Below are 22,850 nucleotides of genomic sequence, written 5' to 3' on the forward strand. Positions count from 1 at the left end.
TCACAGCCACTGGGTTTTTTTATCCATCTTAGAGTTTTCTTTCAGGATTTCATTTATCCTCAGGAACAAGGGGGAAATCTAATTTCAACCACTGTTCTCCAGAGTTCCTTTACATTTTCCATCCATCGTGTCTTCATCACATGTGCAGGAGTTTACCTACTCCAAAGTGTGTGTGCGTGTGTGTGTGTGTGTGTGTGTGTTTCCTAAACACTTTTACCATGTGTACTGTTTTTTTCTTTTCTTCAGCCAGGAGCCCCCGTCAGGACCCCAAGGCCTCCTTGTGCCTGCCTGCCAAAAACACGTCTGCATCTCCCAGAGTCCCCTGGAGGCAGGGGACAGCCAAATGTCACTTGGACAATCTACACAGTGGTGAGAGGAGGACATGAAGAGGAGCAGGAGGATGAGAACAAGGAGTCACCAGGAGTGAGAGAGTAAGCACTGTAGGAAATAGCAAATTGAATGATATGAAGACTAGACTGATGGAGTGCAAAACAAGACAAACGCTGTCAGTCAAATGTTCCAAATCTGGTCTAGCGGCCAGTCACGCTACTAGACCTGCAATATTTAGCCAAATACATTTCTTTAACTATAAAAGTTAATTATTCAACTATTTCTATGCTTTTTTGGATGACGTTATGGACCTGATTTTTGGTACATTTTAGCTTCTCCAGGGGACGTTTGTTTGTTATGTCTAACCATACATTTTTTATGATAAAACTATTAGCTTTTGTAGTTTATTGTTAGTTTATAATCTATTTTTAATTCTACTTTCTAAACCTGCTGTATTTTATCTATTACTTGGTCAGTTTAATTAAGCTAGCATTAAGCTAATTTGCGAGTTTCTTTCAGCCATCTATACTAATGAGCTAATCTATACTAATTACAATCTTTTACTGTAGCTCTGTGCTCATCTTTTAGCTATATTTGGGCTATAAGCAATCTTCCTAGCATTTTCCTTTTACTACACCTTGACTTACTTTTAGAATTGATACATTTTACAGTGCTCACTTTTAAAACTGAGGAACCTTCTTGAACATTCCATGGCCTTTTCAGTCTGACTTTGATGCTTGATCCTGACGTTTTAGGGTGTGTTGAAGGCATCAGATGTCTTGTTCTAAGCCCCGCTCACAGGTTTATGGTTTGTTTTCCCCCATTTTAAATCACACCCAGCAGTCCACAGTAGCCAAAGCGTGCGGCTGTTAAAGTGCTGTAACAGTGCTGCATTAGTGGCAGGTAAGTTAGAATTAGCAGTGAGACGACGACTGTGTAATTACACAAGTTGTCATTTGTTCACGGTGGGTTGTTTAATTCAGGCAGCGAATGCTCACGTTAAAGAAGAGTGAACTGCCTTTAACCAGTATCCACCTCTCCAAACAGCACCTACACTGCAATTACAGACAAGAGATAGGTGTACGTGTGTGTGCACACATCTCAAAGTTAATGGCTGCATAGATGTGAGAGACTGAATGTGTTCATTTCTAACATTTTATCCTGGTTCACCTCACTCAGCCGTAGATCTCACACACACACACACACACACCTACACACATGAACATAACAGAGGAACAATTATCTGCCAGCATGAATCCATTTGCTGAGTTTTTTCAACCCACCATGTTTTAAAAGAATCTATTGGCCAATAAATTGCAAACAATAATTATTTCATATGCGTATATTTTTTCCTGTTTTTTTTTGTTTCTCGCGTTTTTTCACTGCGATTTAAAGTATTAAACGATCATTTGTAATCTATTGGTAACATTTTTAAGTAAATAGAAGTAAGATATAATATTTTAGTTAATATGAGTTGGTTTATTAGAACCACAACCACCTGTGAAACAAATAATGCAGTAATAAAATGTACAACATTGGTTTCTGTAAAATAAAGTAGACCCTTTTTTTGCTCAAGGTCAAACTATTATTTATTAAAAGTAAATATATAAATGTAAAAGAATGTCAAGCATGGTTGGTTTTCTGGCCCCATGTAGCCCTTGAGCCCTATGTTTCATAGTTACATATTTCCCTGTGGATAATAAACCTAATCACTGGTGAATATTTTTACACCATTTCTCAGCAGCAGTATGGCTCAGGATTGGGCTGCAGATTCAAAGAGGAGTAAAATATGTGGAAAAACCTACTACATTTTAATTTCTGACACAGATTTACACTTCAAATATATGGTCACTTTAAAGGCAATCTTAATTTTAAATGTCAAAGTAAAGGAACAATTGTTTTACATGTCCCCCTTTTTTTAGGCATTTTGTGTCAAAAAGACTATAATCTCAAACTAATAGAATGAAATTATTAACATGAAGAATATTGTCTCCACTCTTTGTACAATAATTCGAAAAGAACATCCTTTGTTTGTGTACATGTACTGAAAATGACCACTACCTACAGTTTTACTATGACATTATGCGTTATTAGTGTTTTATAATTCAATTAATATTAGGTTTGTTGAATTTTTATTTGAATTTCATATTCAAATAAAAAGAAACATATTATTGAGTTTGAATTATATCCTTGACAAAAGTTAATAAACGTTAGGGGCATCCGGATTATTAGGTGATAACTTATCTCCCTCTTCTGGTTGTTTACTGCCACTGCAATTAGCAAATGTGATCATTTGTGTGGCAGCAAATGTAGATGTTGATTGTTCATTGCAAACCTTTTTGCATTTATTGCTAGCGTTTGCCTATAATATTTTTTAAATCGTGTTTATAATGGACAAAAATGAAAAGGTCAAGAGTGACAGGCTGGAAAAGTGTAGGTATAAAAGGAGGGGGAAAAAACAGGAAAATCTTTTTTCATTAATTTTCACTATTGGAAAAGGTTGCAGATAACGTTGTTTGTCAGTAGACACTGGGAAATGCTTGTACAGGGGTTGGTCTTGACTAGGCTGATCTGCCAAATGCAGTAAAGCAGGTCTCCAAGTGTATACATTTGAACAGCCCGTCACTCCTGCTGGTATTGGCTGAGCAGCACTGATGTGGCTGTGGATAGCAGTGATATCATTGATACAGTCTTAATGACGTCTTCTTTTCAATCCCATTAACATATGGAATAAATAAACCTTGATTATTCTTTTGAAAATTCTATAAAAATAGCACCCTCTATTGGCCAGTCACCACTGCCAACTGGGGACTGGGGAGACCTGCTTCTTTTCAACTCTGCTCTGCATAGGAAGAGTTTATTTGAAATGAAATGCAAATAATAGAATTGATATTAATTAGTTTATTAAATAAGTTCACAAAAATGGCGAGAATAATAGAATTTCCATTAAAATGGAGAGTAAACATGAGGTGAACCACCTGGAAAGAAACAAACCCAGGAGTTTTAATGTCTACAAACAAGAGAAGCACACGTCAAGATCGATACAAACACATTCAGCATGTTCACACAGATGGCAGTCGGGATCGATGCAAGTCAAAGATGAACAGAGCTGTGATGCACAGCTGGAACAGCACATTCGTTTGATAGCTAACTGAAGGATTCAACTACACACTCAACTGGTCTTCGCACCTTAATTCATCTTAAATGAGTGTCATTCCTCAAACTATGCACATTCAGACATATCTACGTATCAAACGTCCTAACTGAATAAAACCACTCATTTAATCACAAAAGAATTTGACTATATACAGCACATATAAAAATGTGATTTAAATGAAGCTACAGAATCAAGGCTTTTAAAAATGACAGAATAAAATAAATGAAAGCTTTACAGTAGTATGACGAAGGAAGACTAAATATTTACAAGTGCTGCTGTAGACTTGGTATTTTTTTTAATATTGCTAAAGAAAACATTGTACCCAGATCCTGTACCTACAATGTGATATAATCAGATAATTTGTTTAAAATTTGAATCCTATTGATGCTAGTTTTATTGACAAATGATCTAAAACCCAAGAAAGAATCAAAGTCTACAGCTACGCAGCAGCTCTGAAGCCAAACTTAGGCAAAATGGTGATAAATGCTACTGTTAGCATCTTGACATGCTAAAGCTAAACCAAATGTTTTCTACTGTATGTTCACACACACACTCCATTGCTACACTAGAGCTAATCAAATGTACAGTTCTGCCTGACGGCCATGTCCTGGTTGTAGGTTAACAATAATTTACCTCATGGTTCATGGTATAAAAAAGGCAGACATCCCAGAAACAACTCAATAATCTAGCACACGTTGTTTTTTATGGTTATCACAGAAGCTAACTCCTAATTGGATAAACATGACACTAACATGGTTGAAAAGTAGACCATTTTTGGTTCTACTGACTCATCATATCATTTCCTCAGCTTTTCCTCACTTAATCCAGGCCACTTCAGCCCACCAATATCAGAATATACATGTTGTTTTCTGTTAGCAAGCAAGTAAGCTAACAAAGGCACTGGCTGAAACGTTATAGTTGAAAAAAAAAAAGTGAGTCTATGGCAGGATTCTATGACACTAGTGAAAGAAAGCTGTTTTGCAGCATTATAGTATATCCAATATTTACTAACCTAGAACTGGCTCAACAAATCCTACGTCATACATTCTTTTTTTAGTAAGGTCAGAAACATGCATTCTCAAACTTTGCAGGTCTGAAAACCTCAAACATCAGGTGTAACAAAATGGCAGCTTAGCTTTACTGCATACATTAGTTTTAACCCAGAATCCACTGGGGTCAGATTTTGGAGTCAGCCACAGGCAGTTGAAGCTAGAACATTTCACTGAAGTCAAAGTAGAGTTGATTTTGATAACAGCCTCACCGAAGTCATGATGACCAAAATTAATATGTTTTTTTGCTCCATTGATAACCGTCAGGATTGTTTGGACTGTAGATGTCCATCAGACCGATCTGTACCATGTGATGTTCAGGTAAACACGTCGTAAGGATCCTTGCTGGTGTTCTTTAGATTAGAGCACATGATGAAAACATTATGCAATCACTCACTAAACAGCAGCAATATGATATTTCACAATGGATTCTTGGATACAGTAGCTTCAACCAGTGTATGTAATTTAATTAAAAGTAATACAGTAGGAATCATTAACCACTTACACCATGCGTTAATAGGGTCGTCACTTTTCATGGTAAAATATGAATATCTGTTCATCATGGGGGCGATAGTGTCATTTTGAGGATTATAAATGGAAGTAATTGCTGTGCAGTCCAACAGAGGGTGGTTTCTAGTGTAACCTAACACACTGTTTATGAATCAGTTAAACATAACGTCAAGGTTGTTTTGCTGTAAACATGCAATACAGCTAACCCGGTCCTTTACTAGGGAGGCCTCAATACAACTTCTTCACGTCCGATGCCAATACTGCAACTTTAGCATAAAGGTATCGATATCAATCTGATCCCTTCTTCTCTCCTCCACAATGTCACGTGCTGCCCTTGATGAGGTGATAGTGTCCCCGTTGGGCTTAGGTATTGGCTCAGATGGGCTATATTTGTTTTTTGATGTTCAACCCTGATGTTTTGAATATCAGAACGAGTATCAGATCGAGCCATCCGTTGCCTTAGCCCAGGTGTTATCCTTCCAGCATATCAACACTATATTTCCTTACTGACTAAAAATACATCTGTGCTTGCACAAGCTGCTCACCAAGACTGGCAAACTTTAGCTTAACCCTGACCGGAAGCTAGCATGTTAGAAATGAAATGTTTCTAGTGATGATGCTGACAGGGTCACCAAAGGGTCGCCAAAAAGTTGTTTCTGCTGTTAGCAAGCAAGCTGGACAGAGAAATGTGACAGGTGTCGGATTCTAAAAGAAGAGCATAGTTGGGGTTTTGATGGTCCAACGGAAATCACAAAATGACACTTTCTCACCAAAGCATTACTTGCCGACTATTAACATGTCTGTGTCTTAAAGAGAGACTACTACTACTACAGCTGTTTTGCATGTCACTGATTGTATTTACTGTAATGATGAGTCATTGACTGGGGGTGGGATATTTGTTATGTCCTAAGCTCTGACAAGGTTGTGCAATGTGTTTGAACTTGTTTTGGGGAAAAAGTGACAACCCTAATATTTCAGTATGAGCTAATGTGAGAGATTACGGCTTTATACTGGAGTTGTACACAATCATATGCCCATCTCTAACTACGCTTAGTCAGAGGCCTTCCCTCCCGAACCTGTTTTGCGCTCCTCTTTTCTGTCTTTGCCTTCTCCCTAACCTTCCTCAGACGCCGAGGAGGTGGCGTTCCCCTGGACTCACTGTCTTCCTGTGCGCTGGATGTGTCCATCCCATCCCTCTCCTCGGGAATATTGGGTATAGCCCCACTGCTGCCGTCTAGAATGTTCCTCAGTGAGGGATCCTCAGGTGTACAGGTAGTGGTCGTACCACTCTCACTGCTGCTGAGGTCCTGCTCTTCACCATAGCGCCCTCCTCGACCATGATGAGGAAAGGACGCCCTAATTGAAGGCCTGTCACGCTCTGTTTCGCGTATGTTCTGCTGAGGCTCATTCATATCCACTCCTGAGTCCAGGCTAGTGTCGTTGCTGCTAGGCGGACGGTGGCGGCTTTGGAGTTCAATGATAGAGTGACGAACCTGTGCGGCCGGCTTCCCGTCTAAGGAGACAAACCAGGCCCTGGGGTGAGATGATGAAGATTTCCCCCGGGTCAGCTCCAGTAAGGTGCGCTCTGAGATCCCTTGTAGCTCACTCGGCACATGCCCGCCTCCAAATGCCCCCATACCGGCTGCCTCGTTCAAGGTTCCAGGCACTGAAACAGAGGATTCAAGGAGGTTACTGTAGCGTCCCCATACAGCAGGGTTAGGGCCTTGTCCCGGGGGAGGAGTCTCCAGCGGCTGGGGTTCATCTGTGTTGGTTTGCTCTGTGCTGTTAGCACCTTTGGGTAGTGTCTGGGTGTAGCTGTCTTTACTGGCAGGCTCAGAGTGAGCGTCGTACTCACCTCCGTTGCGAGGGAAAGTAGCAGACTTGCAGCCTGACAGCTGCTGCTCCTGAGCACCAAACAGCTCTGGGGCCTGGATGATGGCCACCGGTTGGTTGTAAATGTGAACCAGCTTATCTGGAAAAAAGCTGTCTGTGTTTAGGTTGGCCCTGTTTTGCTCTGACTTGTCCCGAATCCTTGCGACCTCGTCACTGTTGATGTAGTGTGGTGGGTGATGACTTTTGATTCGATCAGAGGAAATGTTCTCATACAGAGGAGGGGCTGCCAGACTCCCTGGGTCCTCCACATAGATGTTGTAGTTGGCTTTATGCCTCGGTGTGGAGGATGGTTCACACTGGACGCTGCATGAAGCAAGACTGTTGTCTCCCATACGGAACAACAAACCCTCCTCCATGTGGGTGGAGGTGGTTTGGTCTTTCTTGACAGCAGTGAGTTTGGAAAAGCGTGCCCTTCTTCTCCTGGGCTTCTGATTAGAACTTCTGAATGTAGAAGAAACAAAGTTTCATCAGTTTTAATTTCAGTTTTTATTCTTCTGCTTGCTACTTTTTAATGGTAAACTCTTTGAATTTTCTCACCTGCAGTGGCAGAGCAGCAAGGACAGACATACGATGATGATAACCAGTGTTCCTCCCAGTACACCAATGAGCAGGTAGGTGTGTGACGATAAGAATTCAATAGCACTTCCATGGCCGTGATAATCTAAAAGGTTACATGTAGTAGAATTCAAGTTTTACTCACAGGCTTTAAACCTTTAATGTGACATAAGGTTAGCGAAGGGGAAGTTGATATTCATACCACTGATTGAAGGCAGAGGTGCAGCTAACCAGAATCCCAAATGTGAGGCAGTGTAGGTCCAGACCAGTCCGTCTCCCAGATTTTTCACAATCCCAAGACCCTGGTTTTCCCAGGCTCCTTTAACAAATAAACACATTTCAAATGTAAGTGCGTCATCAGTCGACTACGTTCCTCTCATCAAGCCTTTATTCTTACCAGTGTTTTGGTTGAAGGCCCAGGCTGGTACTGTGTCAGTTGCCCGTAAGTGGGTGTTGTGACCCAGAGGCAGACTGATTTGTATAGGACCTCGGACCTGGAGCTTCTCATCTCCAGAATACAGCAGGACACTGACAGCAGCGACTGCCTTCAGGTCTACACTCCTCAGCACTACGGGTGTAACAGAAGGTTGAAATTTAGATTTTGTGACATTTAAAACCTCAGCACGTCCAGAGGTCTCACTGTGACTCACCTGATTTGTTGCTGACAATCCCTTGGGTGCAGTTTCCACAGTCTTTAGCCAGGCAGTGCTGTGGGACAGTCAGGTACGCTGTGACTGAGGAGGCGTTACTCATCTCCAAAGGGCCAAGAAGATTTTTGGGAAATTTCACGCTCGGCTGTGATGAGCTGTCTATAAAGACAAGGTGGAAGGTAACGAGGCATCATCAAGGCATTTTAAACACAAGGTCTACATGAAGACACTACAGACAGAATGTTGAATACCAACTTGTATCAGGTTCATTTAATGAAATAAGATTTCATGAAAGTGTAATCATCCTCTACGTTATGTTCACCATGACAGATTATTGATAATGGCTGTTCACCTAACTTAAGATATTCATTGTTTTTTTAGTAACAGTTATCTAATATTTACAATTTCTCTGTGGCTTTTAAAATGTTTTGGTAACGTTCAGGATTTTTATAGCCTATTATGTTTGTCAAAAGGTTATTTTTTGTTTATTTGCTAAACTTTTACCTATATCAGGGATAATATCCTGGTTTGATTGAGGTATTGTTGACTGGGTGAACTATCAACTAACTTAATCCTTCGCTAGCGTTTCAGAGCTAACTTTTTTTCCTGCTAACTTTAGGCTAGCATGGCATGGCTAACCATTGTGCATTAGTGTTCCTTTTTAAGCTATTTTAATGGATTGGTGTGGTTAGGTTGTAGCTAGTTTTGGGTAACTTTTAGCCATTTCATGTTTTGTTATCTTTATTTCTAAGTAAACTTTAACCTGTTTTTACAAAGTTTGAGCTAATTAACTATCTTTATGGAGGTTATCTTTGTGGGCATTCACAGAACTTTCCAACCTTTTGGCTTCATTTTAAAATAATGTTTCCCACACAAGACATTCAGTGTATGTTACAGTCCACTTGTGGACACATTTAGATTTATTTTAGGACATTTTATCCAAATTGCTGCTGTACAGAGGATCTGTTGATGTCCACTTTCTCTGTGGTGTTATATTTCTCTATATATAATCTGTGAAATCTTACCAGGCAGCTTCCCAGTGATGAGCACAGAGTCGTCAAAAAGCCAGACATTGCCTTGACTGTGAGGAAGCAGTAGCAGTGTCACAGATGAGAAGACTGTGTAAAAGAATAGAAGAAAAATATATAAATACAGACAATTTTTCTTGTTACTCTTCTATTTCTTTTCTCCTGGCCATGGAGCTGTTTTTTATTTATTTTATTTTTTTTTTTCATGTAGCTGTTTCCGTTGTACTCTCTCACTTTAACCAGCAGATGGCAGCACCAACACTTCTACTTTATACGTGTTTATATGGAGCTCAGCAGCACAGAAGGGTGGCGTCTGTCTGACGATGCAGAGCTAAGCATACTCCACCTGCCAAGACAGTGTCACAAAGCAGCACATCTCTGCTAATCTTCTGCTGGATTAAAACTAGGAGGTGCCCATGTCCATATGGAAGGACAATAGACCAACACCACCAGAGCCCACCCCCTCCTATCTCATTTTTTTACCACCATGTGAGACCCATGCTGCTTTGCCTGGGAGACCCCACCCCCCTGTCTACGTGATGGTGTGCAGGACAAAGACAGTTTTCAGAGACGCCTTTCACCTTGACTTTACCTTACGTCTGCTTTTAGAAACAATCAATTCAACGCCTACAGGAGGCAGTGTAAGGTTACGTTTGACTGCATCCTCACAACACAGACGGCTTCACTGTGAACTAAACTGGGAGGCAAGCTAATGTTTCGTTAATACTTAATGATTCCGAGAAATACACGTGTAGCAGAGAATTAGTGATAAACGTTGGACTGAGTATTTTGGAAGGCACACGTCTACCTCAGGTCTATTTATTCAACTGATCAACCTTTGAGCCTTATTTCATACAGAAATTTCACTGGAAAATCTAAGAAGTTTAGGGCAGATCACTTACTGGGTCTTTTGCTGGTTCTCCATGGCAGAGGACAGGGCACGTAACCTTCCATGCTGCCCAACAGAGTCAGACTGAGGCCTGGGCTGAATGTCACCCAGAGCAGAACCTCTCCTCTGGCCCTTGTTTGGACCGAGCTTCTCAGGGTGTGGTTGACATAAACGTCCACTGAAGCCCCCGACAGTGGCTGACGGGTCACCTGATCCCTCACCAAGACTTTAAGAGCAAACTGATGATCTGGTAAAAAGAGTAGTTTAAACCCAGTCAGCTGCAGTTAAATGATTGATACAAAGGTATCATGACTGAAGACTATGCTTTGTCTCTATAGTATACACATGAAGTATATATTGTCAGTCTGACAGTGTATCATGTAAACAGATATTTAAAAGAAAAGAAAACACTAGGCTTCAGCCTAAAAACACTAATATTATGCACGAAAAACCACAGCAAAAAAACAGAGGATAAACTTCGACCAGAAGTTAAAATGTATTAAATGAAGCATTGAATGACTCAATGCAATAAAAAACTACAAAGTATCATAAAGGTTGGCCACTAATTTGTATGTTAGCCATAAACATTACAATTTGTTTTGAGTTTAAATAAATGACAAAACAGTGATAACCTTAATAAGATACAGAAACCATATTGGTGACGGGCTTAGCCTAAACAAAAATAAATAAGTGAAATAAGCTGAATTACAATTAAATGACCAAAAAAATTAAAAAGGGTAAGAAAAGAGAGATAAGATGATGAAAAATAATCACCACACATCAAACATAGAGATTAAAAAAGTGCCAAAATATGGTGACGCTGCAAAGCCCCATTACAGCCAATGAGACTGTTGAAAGTTTGTCCAGAACTAGATACATTTCAACCAATGGTTAATTATAAATGATCAAAACAGAATTCCCTGGAAATCTGTCAATCTGTTTCTAAAAAAAAGGAAGATGAAACAATTCAACAATAAATTGGTGACATGGTGACAACTGAACACGTGATCTGTAATTATACACATGTTGTCACAAATATCAACACCCAAAAAGAAGGATGTGAGTGTTGATTTATAAATTAGATTAAAACGATGACGATGAAAATAACTGTATACAATATTAATGATACTGTTATGAAACAGTGATTCTTCACTGCTGACTCCAGTGACTCACACTCTGCTCATTTCTCCATATTTCTCTCTGACAATCAGAGAAGAGAACAATCACCTTCTGTCCTCCAGGAGGAGGAGTCGCTGAGTGGTCGCTCCGGGGAGGAACCGCCTGTGTCCCCGGCCGGGACACCATTGTTTGCAGGCGAAGAAGCTCGCAGGCCTCCGCCCTCCTCCTTCTCCACCTCCTCCTTCTCCGCCGCTGCGGCCCTCGCTGCTCCATCTAGGAGCAGGCAGCTGATCAACAACAACGGCAGGAGGCGATCAAGAGCGGCCATGGCCACAGGAGGCTTACAGACATAACGGAGCAGGAGTAAAAGAAAACAATGTCCTAGTGAGCAGGGATTTGTTTCATAAAAATATCTCACGACAACCTCATCCCTTCGTCTTTCCGCCGTGTCTTTATTATAAATGCGGATACAGCAGCCAATCACGATGCAGTGGTGCTGAGGCTGGGGCGGAGGACGGAGATCGTTTCTGACGGGAACATGCGGCACTCGGTGAATAAATATTCTGCAGGATGTTCATTGAACGGGGGCTGCATATTAAACACATGTGACGTCATATTTTCCAAATAATGTGTTGTGGTAATCTAGCCTATGGCTGGTGAACCAAGTTGGAATCAAGCAGTCATAAATTGTGGACTTGGTGATTTTGACCTTGAAGACTTCTGGCTGGATATATATATGGACCAATACATATTATTTGAACCCTGGGTTTTTTTTAAGTATCTCACTAAATATTCTGTGGATTCACTTTGGAATGTGAATATGTGTCTGCCAACTGAAACCCTGAAGAATACAAAGAATATTTTCTTTGTTGACTTGGCCTGTTAATACACAGGTGTGGACTTTTTTTCTGTGACTCAAACTAAACTCCTGACAACTCAGATTCCGTTTGACTTTATTTGAATTTAGATTTAAAATTCTATCAACTTGCCAACAAAATTGGTTCATAATTATGTCTTGTGACTTAGACTAGGCAAGGACTTTACTGTGTGTTCTTCAGTGGACACCAGGGGCCTTAACTGGGAGTTACCTCAACGGAACTTCCAGTAGATGTGGATTCAGTATTCAAAACCCCAGTCAGACAACCGTCAAGTATTTTTTTTATCTAAATAATCAGAATTTTCTAAATTAAATTTGTATATAGTATCATTGCATTAGTCTGTGATGTGTTGAAGAATGGTTATATGTTTTTGTGTGGTTTTGTAATCACCACTTCCGTACCGTGAGAAACAACCGGAGTGAGACATCTTCGTGTCTTTGTTACTGAACGGACAGAGGGTGCTGTTACGTCATTGGCTTAATTAATCATCTCTTCTGTTATTTAATGACAAGACATTTTTATCGATTAAACTCCAATGGACTAACTTTCCACGCATTTATTATTTTAACATAATATAACTGATCATTCTAACGTGTAGTATAATATAATAATAAACTATGGATCAGGGCTCATACAAACAAAATTGGAGATTCACTAATTATAAAGGGTCAGGAAAAAACGCACATCTTTCCTAAAACTTGCTAAAAACTACGAAATACACCACTTCTCATTTTCTTAAGATTATTAAAAAAAAAGACTTCTAGAGGACATATTTTGAATAGTAATGTATTGTACTGAACTTTAAATGTCACTACATGACTGACAGAATGACTGAATTCCATATCCCAAAGTATAACACAGATCAATGCAGAAATATAACTGAGTTGCTGGTTTCCAATTTTATTTTTGGCTTTTTTTCTTTTTTCAAAAATCATTCATTTTTCTTTATTATAATGTGGATGATGAAATGACAGAAATGTTCAAGAGGCACACAAGCTGTCAAAGAACATGTTCAGGCAACAATTGAACATGTTTTAAATACACAGAACATGATGATGTGGAACGTTACTTTTGAAAGTCAGTTTTCTGTGTCTCAGCTCAATGGTTTTACCTGTGTGGTAAAAGTATTCCAAATAGGCCACAGTTTATAGGTTGAACTCGTTTGCAAACGCTTTAAGTAGCATTGCTTAAATAACATTACTTTTTCTTCTTCTCCTGTGTGGAGGTGAACCACTGGTCCAGCAGCTTCTTGCTGTAGTAGATCTGCCAGCCATGGACCTGCACAGCAATGACAATCACCAGGTACATAACTGACACCGCAGAGAAGCCAAAGATGAAGCGATACGCTTTGCCGTGACGATACAGCTGCTGCGCCACCGGGAACATCTCCATGCTGCCGTAGATCAGAGGCGCCACACAGAACAGTCCAGCACTGATCATAGAAATTACCAGGTAGCTGATGTTGTTTCGAGGCATCGCCATAAAACTGAAGACTGTGGGAATGATGCTGAGAAGGTAGGGATACTCCCACTGATAGGGGGAGGCTACAACTTTGTGTGAAACCAGGCTCAGTTGGCTCACTGTTACCTAAAAGAGAAAGAGTGAAAAGGTCAACTCATCTGTTTAAGTTGACAAAGTCAAGGTTTGTCAACTTACGTGTTGTTTGTTGTTACCTGAGCCATCATGAGGACCCAGACAAGAAGATGAACAATGTTGAGTTTGCGTATTTCAGATTTTAAAGCAACACTGCAACACATAAAAAAGATAATAAAATTGCTTTTGAACAACAGGCAAAAGGATGAAAATATTTTTTTTGGCTTAATGCATAGCTACAGAAAACTGTGTTGCCAAAATAAAAGCAGAAAAGTTGATCAATGACAAGATTATAAGTGACTGTTTTCAAATTATTAGTAATTAGAAAATTGACATGCACTAAAGGAAAGGAAAGTGAACTACTAAGTTGAGTTTATCTAAAAATGTAACTTTTAATATAATTAATATATTAATATTAATTACATTAATATATTTTGCAAGAAATAATAGTGTTTTACTTGACTATTTTTTTAATGTCCACTTCAGATTGTTATTCATTTTGAGACATAACCTTACCTCACATATAGGATTAAATTTAAGAAATGAACTTTTCCCAGTACATAACCAAAACCTGATTAAGTTTTGACCCCACTCTTAGACTAGTAGTCTTTGTATTTTATTAAATTATCATGTAGATAACCTTTCATGTGATGATTATTACTTTCGTTGTACATATTGTACCTCATCTGGTAATGGGAGGCGACCCTCTCCCGGTGTTGAAAGTCACTGCCATCTGTGCCTGTAGCTCTGGGACCTGCTCGAGAAGCCATAGTAGGAATCTGCAAAGACGCAGCACAGCAAGGGTTGAACCAAGCAAGACCGACAAGTAAAATAATTCACATTGAGACGTGGTTTGAACGGGTCCTGAAGGGCAGTCATTTCCTTTCACGTTCAGGGCTAGGTGTTAGCACTGACAGCTTACTCTTAGCCAGACTATTTTCTGAGAATAAAATAGGTGATGTGGGTTGATTAAATTAGAGTTAAATTCAGGTTTTTGAATAAACAGGCAAAATGTTCACATACCTTTTATTTTTACAGACTTTAGTTAAGTCTAATAGCCAACAATAGCGTTCATGCTGTAAACGTAACGGTTGAGTTTTGACTTCCGGGTTCTGCAAAATATTACATCCGTTCATGCGCAGTCCAGACGTGAGTTTCATGTTTACTTGGGGTCATGATTAGAGTGACGACCTGAGCAGTTTTAGCATTTGTCACGCAAATTGAACAATTTGTCCCACTTTTTCATTCGACATTACTTAAATGAAATAAACTTTTTTATATACCTGTGCTGTCTATGAGCGGTCTTCCAGTGCAGTCCATAGCAATGATAGGTGACTTCGTGGATAAGGCAGTAGTTGTGGAGTGGTGTGTCAATCAAACTACTGACTCGTAGCAATCACACACACACACTTCAGCGTCTGAAATAGTAGAGCGCGCAGTTGATATGAAGTGAATTCCCCCAGTGCAGGATGATAAGCCATCACATATTACGCTGTGACTTAATGACTCGGCTGCTTTACGGACTTTTACTTTTGTTTCGTGGGTTGCTGTGCTCAGTCAGTATCCGGCCAGCTGGTGAAGATGTTGCTCATTCTAATGTCTGCTCTGCTTTTTAAAGGTACGTCACACTTACAGCGACTATTGCCAGTATATTGTAATGGAAAAGAGGAGGGTTAATTATTCTCGTTCGTTTTTTGTTATTCATCTCAATGTTTTCATTCTTTCCTAAAAGAAAGGTAAAAGAAATAACGTGTTTTCTATGTTATATTTGGTTTTATTTTCATTTTATGGACATAAATTGAAGCATCGGCGATGAAAATCAACAGTTATGGAAACAGGACAGCTGTATATGGTGAAGACGCTCGTTACAGGTGCTCAGCAAACGACCAATCAGGTGTGAAAAGTCTTTTGACGTTTGTATGTCCATTTGTTTCCCGGTTTTGTTTTTTTGTTTATTTATGTAAAATTCTGCTAATTAATAATATTTTTTGTAAAGTGGGGGAAAGTATATTGCTAAAGTAGCTTGTTGCTAGCAAAATATAGCAATAAAAGCTATTTCTACGCAAAAAAATATTTTAAGATAAAGATAAAAGTAGACACTGTAGATACTGTAAGTCAGAATGCAACTTAGTGTATTCCCCTAGGTTGTAGGTGTTTCCTTTTTCTTTTCCTTTCATATTCTAGGGCCTAGAATATGAAAGGAAAAAGAGAAAGCAAATTAACTTTTTTTATTTATGCGAAAGAAAAAGCAAATTAACTTTTTTTATTTATGCTTTATTAAAAGCTGCAATGTTTGGCAAAAGTAGGTCAACAACAGCTAAGAGCAACAAAAAGACAATCAATGGAAGATGCATAGTTGCCACAAAAACTTGGAATATTGTCAAAGGAGAAAGAACTTCACTAATAGTTGATTTGAGGACCAAAACATAGCTATAATAGTTTACAGCTCAAGGTAGCCTAGAGATGGCTAAATGTGGTCTAGAAATTGGTAGGAGAGAGCTAAAAATTAGTGAAAAAAAAAATTCCAATGGGAGTCTAATAAAAATAAAAATGAAACTTGTGAAAGTTAAATGAGTCACAGTCCTTGTTACACTGCCATGAAGAAAACCCCTGTTTCAGAATTAGTTTTCTTGGTTGATCAAGTGAATCTTCACAATTCATACTGAGATTTTCCCATCTAACGCCCGACCACTACTGACTGTACTGTTCAAAAGGTGTTCTTCAGGTCACCTGGCAAAGGTTCAAAGATGATGCACTAGAGAATTTGGCAACGTACAGCAAACGCTTTGGACTCAGAGTGAACACACCTTACCAGGGGAAAATTGAGCTGACAGAAGAGTCTCTCAATTCCACTGCCATCACCGTGAAGAATGTGTCGTGGCACGACGACGGATGTTATATCTGCTCATTTAATGTCTATCCCTATGGTTCCACTGAAGAACAGATCTGCGTGAGTGTGGAAGGTAAAGCCACAGCAGCTTCATCTCATGTCTCAAATGTAGTCTGATCCTGTGTTCACACATACAGGCCATATATGGATATGATTTAAACCAGTGGGTTTAAAAGTGGGGAGCACTACGGGAGGGAAGATCCCAAAAAAAAAAAAAAAAAAAAGCAGGGAAGATCAAAAAAAAAAAACTGAATTATTTAAATCTTTCTTGTTATCATTTCTCCTGAACCATACAACATTTGAACTGCCCCATAGTCAGATAGTCTAGTCTGGCCCGACCCAGGACCAGGAGAAATCTTTGTCCAGATATGGACCACATTCTCAGACTGGTTTAGATATGGCAAAGTCTGAACTGCCTTAAAATAAGTTTGACATCTAAATTCATTTTTTTGTTCTTACAGCTTTGATTCTGTTGTTAACGTTTTTTTACAAAATGAATTCAATTGTGCAAATAGGAATATCCCAAGTGGACACCGGCTACATCGTCATAAGTCCACTCCTTAAAGACAGCGTGGAAATCCTATTCAGCTGCTCCGCCACAGGGAAACCAGCACCAACCATTGAGTGGGATGGTTCTTCTAAATACACTCAATCGCAGACGACTATAGTTTCAAACAGCGACAACACGTTCACCAGTAGCCAGAACATCACTGTGAGGGTTCCTCTTGCCTGGGATGGACATGTGGACTGTCTGCTGAATACTGGACAGAGGGGACAGAGGCGGGAGAGGATTCCTTATGCCCTCAGTGCAGGGCATAAGCAACAAAGTAAGTGACCCAAAATCATTATTCTTCTAGATTTAATTTGTATTCATACCTGTACATGGGCAAAGGGTAGCTTACTTCATGAATCGCTACAACATTCTGGTTCACTTACCTACCCCAACTTGTCAAAAGTATTCAAATTAGATTTGGATTATGAATCAGTGAACAGAAAGAAAACAGCAGGTGGCAAGTTTTCCAACTTTACCAACGCAAACATAGTTCAACATGTGGTGGTTGGGCAGTAGTGGCTTAGTGGTTAGTGCTCTGAGCATGGCTCCGTCCCCACTCACTGCTCCCTGGTCCTTAAAGCTGCCCACTGTTCACTTTGGTGATGGGTTAAAAGCAGAGGTCACATTTGGTTGTGTGCAGTGGTGAGCTGTGTCACAGTGACAAATAATTCACTATAATTCACTTTACATATGGACCTGCACATTGCCTCAGGTGAGAGGTGAAACTTCCTCCCTTTGACCTGGATGACTGACAACATTCATACATAGATGGATTTATTTACCACTGTCCAACCACTGTATGTGTGTGTGTATGTGTATGTATATATACAATATGTATCAGCTTTTGATTTTAAATTTTAAACACATCTCACCTACCACACTGTGGGAATCCCTGTTGTCCACCACTTTAGTCAGTTGAGCAGTTTTTATTTATGTAATACATAAATATGCTGCACCAAACTTCAAAGTAGTGATACCTTTCTCACCTGTGATAAACTAAACACGCCTTCTTACTGACTGGTAGTAACAGGGAAATATGACCAGTTAAACTTTTCAACTTTCTTTGGAAATCCCTGAAGATTCTAGGTAGTCACATGTGCAACAATACTCACAAGACACACGGGTGTGCCTGTTGTTTACAGGCATTTCATTTTGCGTCGTTGTTATTTATTTTTGAACAATTTTGAAAGGTCTGTGAAAGACATGAGTGAAATACAAAAGGTTCATGGTTTGAAGGTGATACAGACACAGATACATACAACATACAAAGAAAAATGAAACCAGTTAGAACAGCTTGGTGACAAAACAAACCTAAGCAGAAACTGTACGCAAGAACATTTTAAAAGAAGCAAACTTCCTAAAAGCTATGCTGTTGTATTGTGAAACTAAAACAGCTTTGTCAAAAAAAAAGAACACAATCATACAATCAAAAAGTGCTTAAAGATGGGGTAAAATTAAAAACAGTTTCATATTAAAGTATGTATATGTATGTAAGTTGGAGTTTTACTTTAAAAATATATAAATGAAATAATAAATATGAAGTAAAAAGTAAAAAAGTTTAGTGATTAGATCAGAGAGTCAGATAATAAATTGGCAATGACCAAAAGTCAAAAAAGGTATAAGGAAAAGAAATAGGGTAAAATGAGGTAAAAAGAATATGTTCAAAAGCCTCATTTGGACAGGTACTATTGAAAACAAAATGAAATGGACAATAGTAAATGTCATTCAAACTTCCCCTTAATATTTTTTCGCAGGAAAAGTAAGTATAATATATCTCATTGTTGAGTAACCAGGAACAATGTCACACCTTAATAGTCTGATGGAGCAAAAGAGGAAGGGTTTGTTTTAATAAATTAAAATGCTAAGTCATAGTGTAAATGTGGCATTATGGAAATGAGTGTTGGTATTTTAACTGGGGGATTTTCTGCAGAAACTTCCAGCTTCTGCCTTTGAGAACAAGCGGTCATTTATCTAACATTCAATATATATAATTATATTATAATTATATATATAAAAATTAATTGAGTAGCCTTGAACCAATCAACCCTTTTGTTCTCAAAGGTTCTGGGTCCAGTGGTGGCTCTATTAACCATTTGAAAATCGGCCATATTCTACATATTCAATTGAGTGTTTATACTATTTTAACTTTTCCAACTGCTTTTGGTTTCTTTGTAACTTTAGTTTTTTTAAAAAGAAACTTAATTTGTTTTCACTACGTTAACTATGTAATGTTAACTTGTAAATATACCTTGTATATTTCCGGCTAACATTTAGCTTTTTACTGGTCTTTTGAACAGTTCACGAGGAAATTATTCATTACTCATTGATTTGGTTGCTGACCAAAGGCTTACTATTTTTTACAATATTTTTTCTACCTTTTGCTTAGTGTCATCATTGTTTTTGTTGTTATATTTCTTGGGGAAATCATAGTTAATCTGTTCTTTAATGAGATTTTTTTCTTTTCCTTTTTTGAACGCATTTTCCTGACATTAGGGTTTATCATTGCTTACTTTTAGCTATTTTCCTGTTAATTATTTCTTCTTTTACTGTTGACAGAGGGAGGTTTGTCAGAGTACGTGCTGGGACTTTCAATTTGTGCTGTGGTCCTTCTGTTCTGCAGCATTGTTGGAGTTGTTTTGATTTGGAAGAAAAAAATGTGAGTACACTACCACAGATCATTAGGACATTGTCTAATAATAATTATCTTTACAAGTTGAATAGTTTGTTGGGTCAAAGGGAATCAACAAGCTCAACTTGCTTCATGTTATTTGCACTCTGGCTTTGGAACAGTTGTCCTGTCCTGTCTGTCTGTCTGTCTGTCTCTCCCTGGCTAATTCATGTCATGACACTAACCTGTCTCATAATATCAATATCTCATATTGTCCTTTCTCTCTCTCTCTCTCTCTCTCTCTCTCTCTCTCTTTTGTTGTGTTCCCTGTTCGCTGTTCCTGTCTGGACTGTGTGAACTCTTCAGTTTAGTTTCTGTTTTTGAAAAATAGAAGTGAAGACAGCTGTAATACTTTTACTTTTAACCTAATGCATTAACACATTTTTTTTTCTCTTTGGTAGGTCACAATATAACAAAGAGTCTGTAATGAATCAGAGGACGTTCACACCGGTGACATTGATCGCTTAAAATGTACTACTGTCCTGGCTTACAATCACGTAAGATAACACCATATCTTTTTGTGTTTTGTACAACCTTACAAATTAAAATACAAAGTAATAGACACCTAAAAATTCAGAGCTCAGAGCATCTCAGGGGTGACTTGACAGCTGGTGGACTCATTGGTGGACACAATTATTTGCACTGCACTTTCAGTTTCACTTGGACACAGTTATTTGCACTGCACTTTCAGTTTCACTGTGGTTTGTGAAGAAGCAGAATCAGTCTTTTCATTATTATTATTTATTATAAGGCTGTGATTATTTTGTGTATTGCTACTGCAACTTTATTTGGTATTAGCACCAAGTACTCGTGTAAAAATGTCACCTATCATATTTATAAATAACCTGTAAAATAAATGTTAATTGTTCAAAATGAAGATATATTAAATATTGTCTCCATGATAATTTCAGTGTACAATGTTGTATTTTATAAAGACACACACTCCACCTGCTGGTCATCTTCATTTGCGAGGATTCACCGGTGTTGTATGATGTCAAACGTTCCTAGAGCTGCGTTCTTCTGGACAAACACTCAGATGTTGTACCTGGAATTTTTGCCATCACCACAACAAAAATCTTGACAAATTATATTTCAAATTTATTGAAATAACAACACATGACATCACATTTTATAATGAATCAAAATAAATAACATAACAACAAAAAAACACAAAGGAAATAAAAGCGCCATTGGGCCTTCTCGTCACACCTGTCATGTCTCCATGCCCCCACCAGAGGGGGGGCTGCCCAACATTTTGTGAAGCACTGGTTTAATTCACGTTTGTAACATTGTGTTCCTAAACTTCATCATCAGGGGGCGACATAGTCCCATTTACTTGTTACTTGACGTTATACCTTGAAGGCAATTTAATCCCGATATCCAAATACTTGCATACCCCTGTTTAAAACATTGCTGCCTTTACGTGGTATCGAAATTATAATGTAAACAAAACAAACATCGGATAAAACCTGTGATAAACAGATCGTTTACATGACTGAAGCTCCTAAGTCTTAGCAACAACTCCCTAATCAGACCGGTCAAAATGAAGAGAGACTATTTTGTCCACGTTGTTGCACAGTGACACCAGTGGGCGCACAAACGCGCGTGTAGTACTTAGAGACGGAAAGTATGTGGAGGTTTGTTTTTTTTGGAGGTGGGAAAGAAACAGCAGCAGAGACTTAACGCTGTCTCAGTGAGTGACGGTTGAAACGTGGACTAGTTACAGTCGCCTGTAGTTTGTTCGGTCCCCTCTAAGTAGGTAAGACACATTTTCCATTATTCCCTGTAAATCAATTTTTTAAGAGATTATAGTTGCAGTTTAATTTTTAATTGATCTCTATGAGGTATACTTGTTTTCAGCTGAAAATAGATATGTTGGCTCGTTTTCCTAATTATCTGCTGGTATATAATCAAATATTGAATTGACTGTCCTTTATACTAAAAGAAAGAGCTACTATGTCTTTTATAGTATGTAGAGCTTGTTATTAAAAATCGTTCATATATTTTAGATACGCTTAAAATATGTTAGGTTTATATTTATAAATCAAATAAATTTGTTCAGTCACATGTGTTACTGAGTGTTTGTTTAAAATGAGTAGCACAAAAAACTCAATAATAATAATGTTGTGGTGACAAATGTCAGAACATCAGACACATTAGCCTGGTAAGTTATTCAATTTAGCCAAAGCCAAAGGAACAATATTGTAGAAAACCAGAGGTTAAAAAAGTTGATTCCGGACGTTGAAAACAGTAGTACATCTTGGCTAAATGGGAAAAAAAGGTCATTCATGGCCAGAAATATCATCAGTTTGGTCAAAGAATGAAAAAATAAATCAGAAATATTAATGTTCATAATATGATAAAAAGAAAAAATGTAAAAAGACAAGTAAGAACAAGACAAGTTGTAGCCAAAAGTTTCTCAAAGTTGGAACAGGTAACACATGGTGGCAAATAGACAAAAATGCCACAAAATGTGATGTTATTTCAACATATCTGAAAAAAACCACCTGTTGGATGTAACTATGGGCAGATGGAGAGGCAGGTGTCGATGTTTCAGACTAAACCTTTTTCACTTTAAAAAATGATTTGTGGTCTGCTGTTATAATGTGTCAGAAGGATTTACATGCATCTAAAAGCTGTGCCCAGGTGAAAGTGAAACAGCTGTCCCTGACATGTTGAACCCCACGTGTTCCACTCACATGCTGGAATCAGGTTCATCGTAGCTGTAGTAACTGTAGCCTGCTGTCAACATGTGGGCTGCATTTGTGGTGAGAAAGGTATTTTAGAGTCCTTGCCCAGCAGCAGCAGCAGCAGCAGCAGCAGGCTGCCAAATGGAGGCCAGATGCTGTAAAAGAAAAACAGGCAGATTTTTAAGGTCTGCTTCATTGTGGTGGAGGTGTCTCTACTGTAGGTCTTTTCTGTGCCCTCTGTTCTACTCCAGCTGTGTACACAGTCTGACTTCTGGACAATGAGCGAGGCTTAAGACAGTTCTCAAATCAAATTGGTGTTAGAAATCTTGCAATTGTGTTGATGTTTAGTAACAGGAGGTCTCCTCAAGTCAGGACTCACATACAAGTTCATATTACAT

The 22,850-nt window shown here is 38.7% G+C and overlaps 4 protein-coding genes across 10 annotated transcripts in view; 2 read left to right on the forward strand and 2 right to left on the reverse strand.

Moving 5' to 3' along the window:
* Window positions 1–2,609: 2,609 nt before the first annotated feature.
* Window positions 2,610–12,673, reverse strand: fam171b (family with sequence similarity 171 member B). Of its 2 annotated transcripts, XM_017038590.2 has the most exons (9): window positions 11,289–12,673; window positions 10,075–10,308; window positions 9,170–9,262; window positions 8,145–8,303; window positions 7,892–8,062; window positions 7,697–7,813; window positions 7,477–7,600; window positions 6,902–7,380; window positions 2,610–6,712 (listed from the first exon to the last, which is right to left on the reverse strand). In XM_017038590.2, exons 1-9 carry the CDS (start codon window positions 11,506–11,508, stop codon window positions 6,087–6,089), a joined length of 2,223 nt encoding a protein of 740 aa, XP_016894079.1. In that variant the 5' UTR covers window positions 11,509–12,673; the 3' UTR covers window positions 2,610–6,086. The 2 variants fall into 2 exon arrangements, with proteins under 2 accessions (XP_016894079.1, XP_008322801.1); XM_008324579.3 differs by having other exon boundaries at window positions 2,610–7,380.
* Window positions 12,674–12,938: 265 nt separating this feature from the next.
* On the reverse strand, window positions 12,939–15,069 carry LOC103389251 (protein jagunal homolog 1-B). Of its 2 annotated transcripts, none has more exons than XM_008324588.3 (4): window positions 14,675–14,763; window positions 14,333–14,430; window positions 13,732–13,804; window positions 12,939–13,645 (listed from the first exon to the last, which is right to left on the reverse strand). In XM_008324588.3, exons 2-4 carry the CDS (start codon window positions 14,419–14,421, stop codon window positions 13,256–13,258), a joined length of 552 nt encoding a protein of 183 aa, XP_008322810.1. In that variant the 5' UTR covers window positions 14,422–14,430; window positions 14,675–14,763; the 3' UTR covers window positions 12,939–13,255. The 2 variants fall into 2 exon arrangements, with proteins under 2 accessions (XP_008322810.1, XP_008322809.1); XM_008324587.3 differs by lacking the exon at window positions 14,675–14,763 and adding an exon at window positions 14,935–15,069 and having other exon boundaries at window positions 13,256–13,645.
* On the forward strand, window positions 15,041–20,643 carry LOC103389250 (OX-2 membrane glycoprotein-like). Its single transcript, XM_008324586.3, has 7 exons — window positions 15,041–15,269; window positions 15,456–15,545; window positions 16,366–16,614; window positions 17,057–17,368; window positions 19,651–19,750; window positions 20,164–20,322; window positions 20,424–20,643. The coding sequence occupies exons 1-6, from the start codon at window positions 15,233–15,235 to the stop codon at window positions 20,228–20,230; spliced, it is 855 nt and encodes a 284-aa protein (XP_008322808.1). The 5' UTR covers window positions 15,041–15,232; the 3' UTR covers window positions 20,231–20,322; window positions 20,424–20,643.
* A 161-nt stretch (window positions 20,644–20,804) lies between these two features.
* The window catches only part of LOC103389249 (OX-2 membrane glycoprotein-like), a 15,300-nt gene continuing 13,254 nt past the window's right edge, over window positions 20,805–22,850 (forward strand). For 4 of the 5 annotated variants that reach the window (XM_025061964.1, XM_008324581.3, XM_025061965.1 and 1 more), the window contains exon 1: window positions 20,805–21,521. The gene's annotated coding sequence lies outside the window, so the exon portion shown is untranslated. The remainder of the gene's footprint in view (window positions 21,522–22,850) is intronic. The other variant, XM_025061963.1, reaches the window with a different exon arrangement.

This window comes from Cynoglossus semilaevis, chromosome 14 (assembly GCF_000523025.1).
Source record: "Cynoglossus semilaevis isolate Cse_v1.0 chromosome 14, Cse_v1.0, whole genome shotgun sequence".
NCBI lineage: Eukaryota > Metazoa > Chordata > Actinopteri > Pleuronectiformes > Cynoglossidae > Cynoglossus > Cynoglossus semilaevis.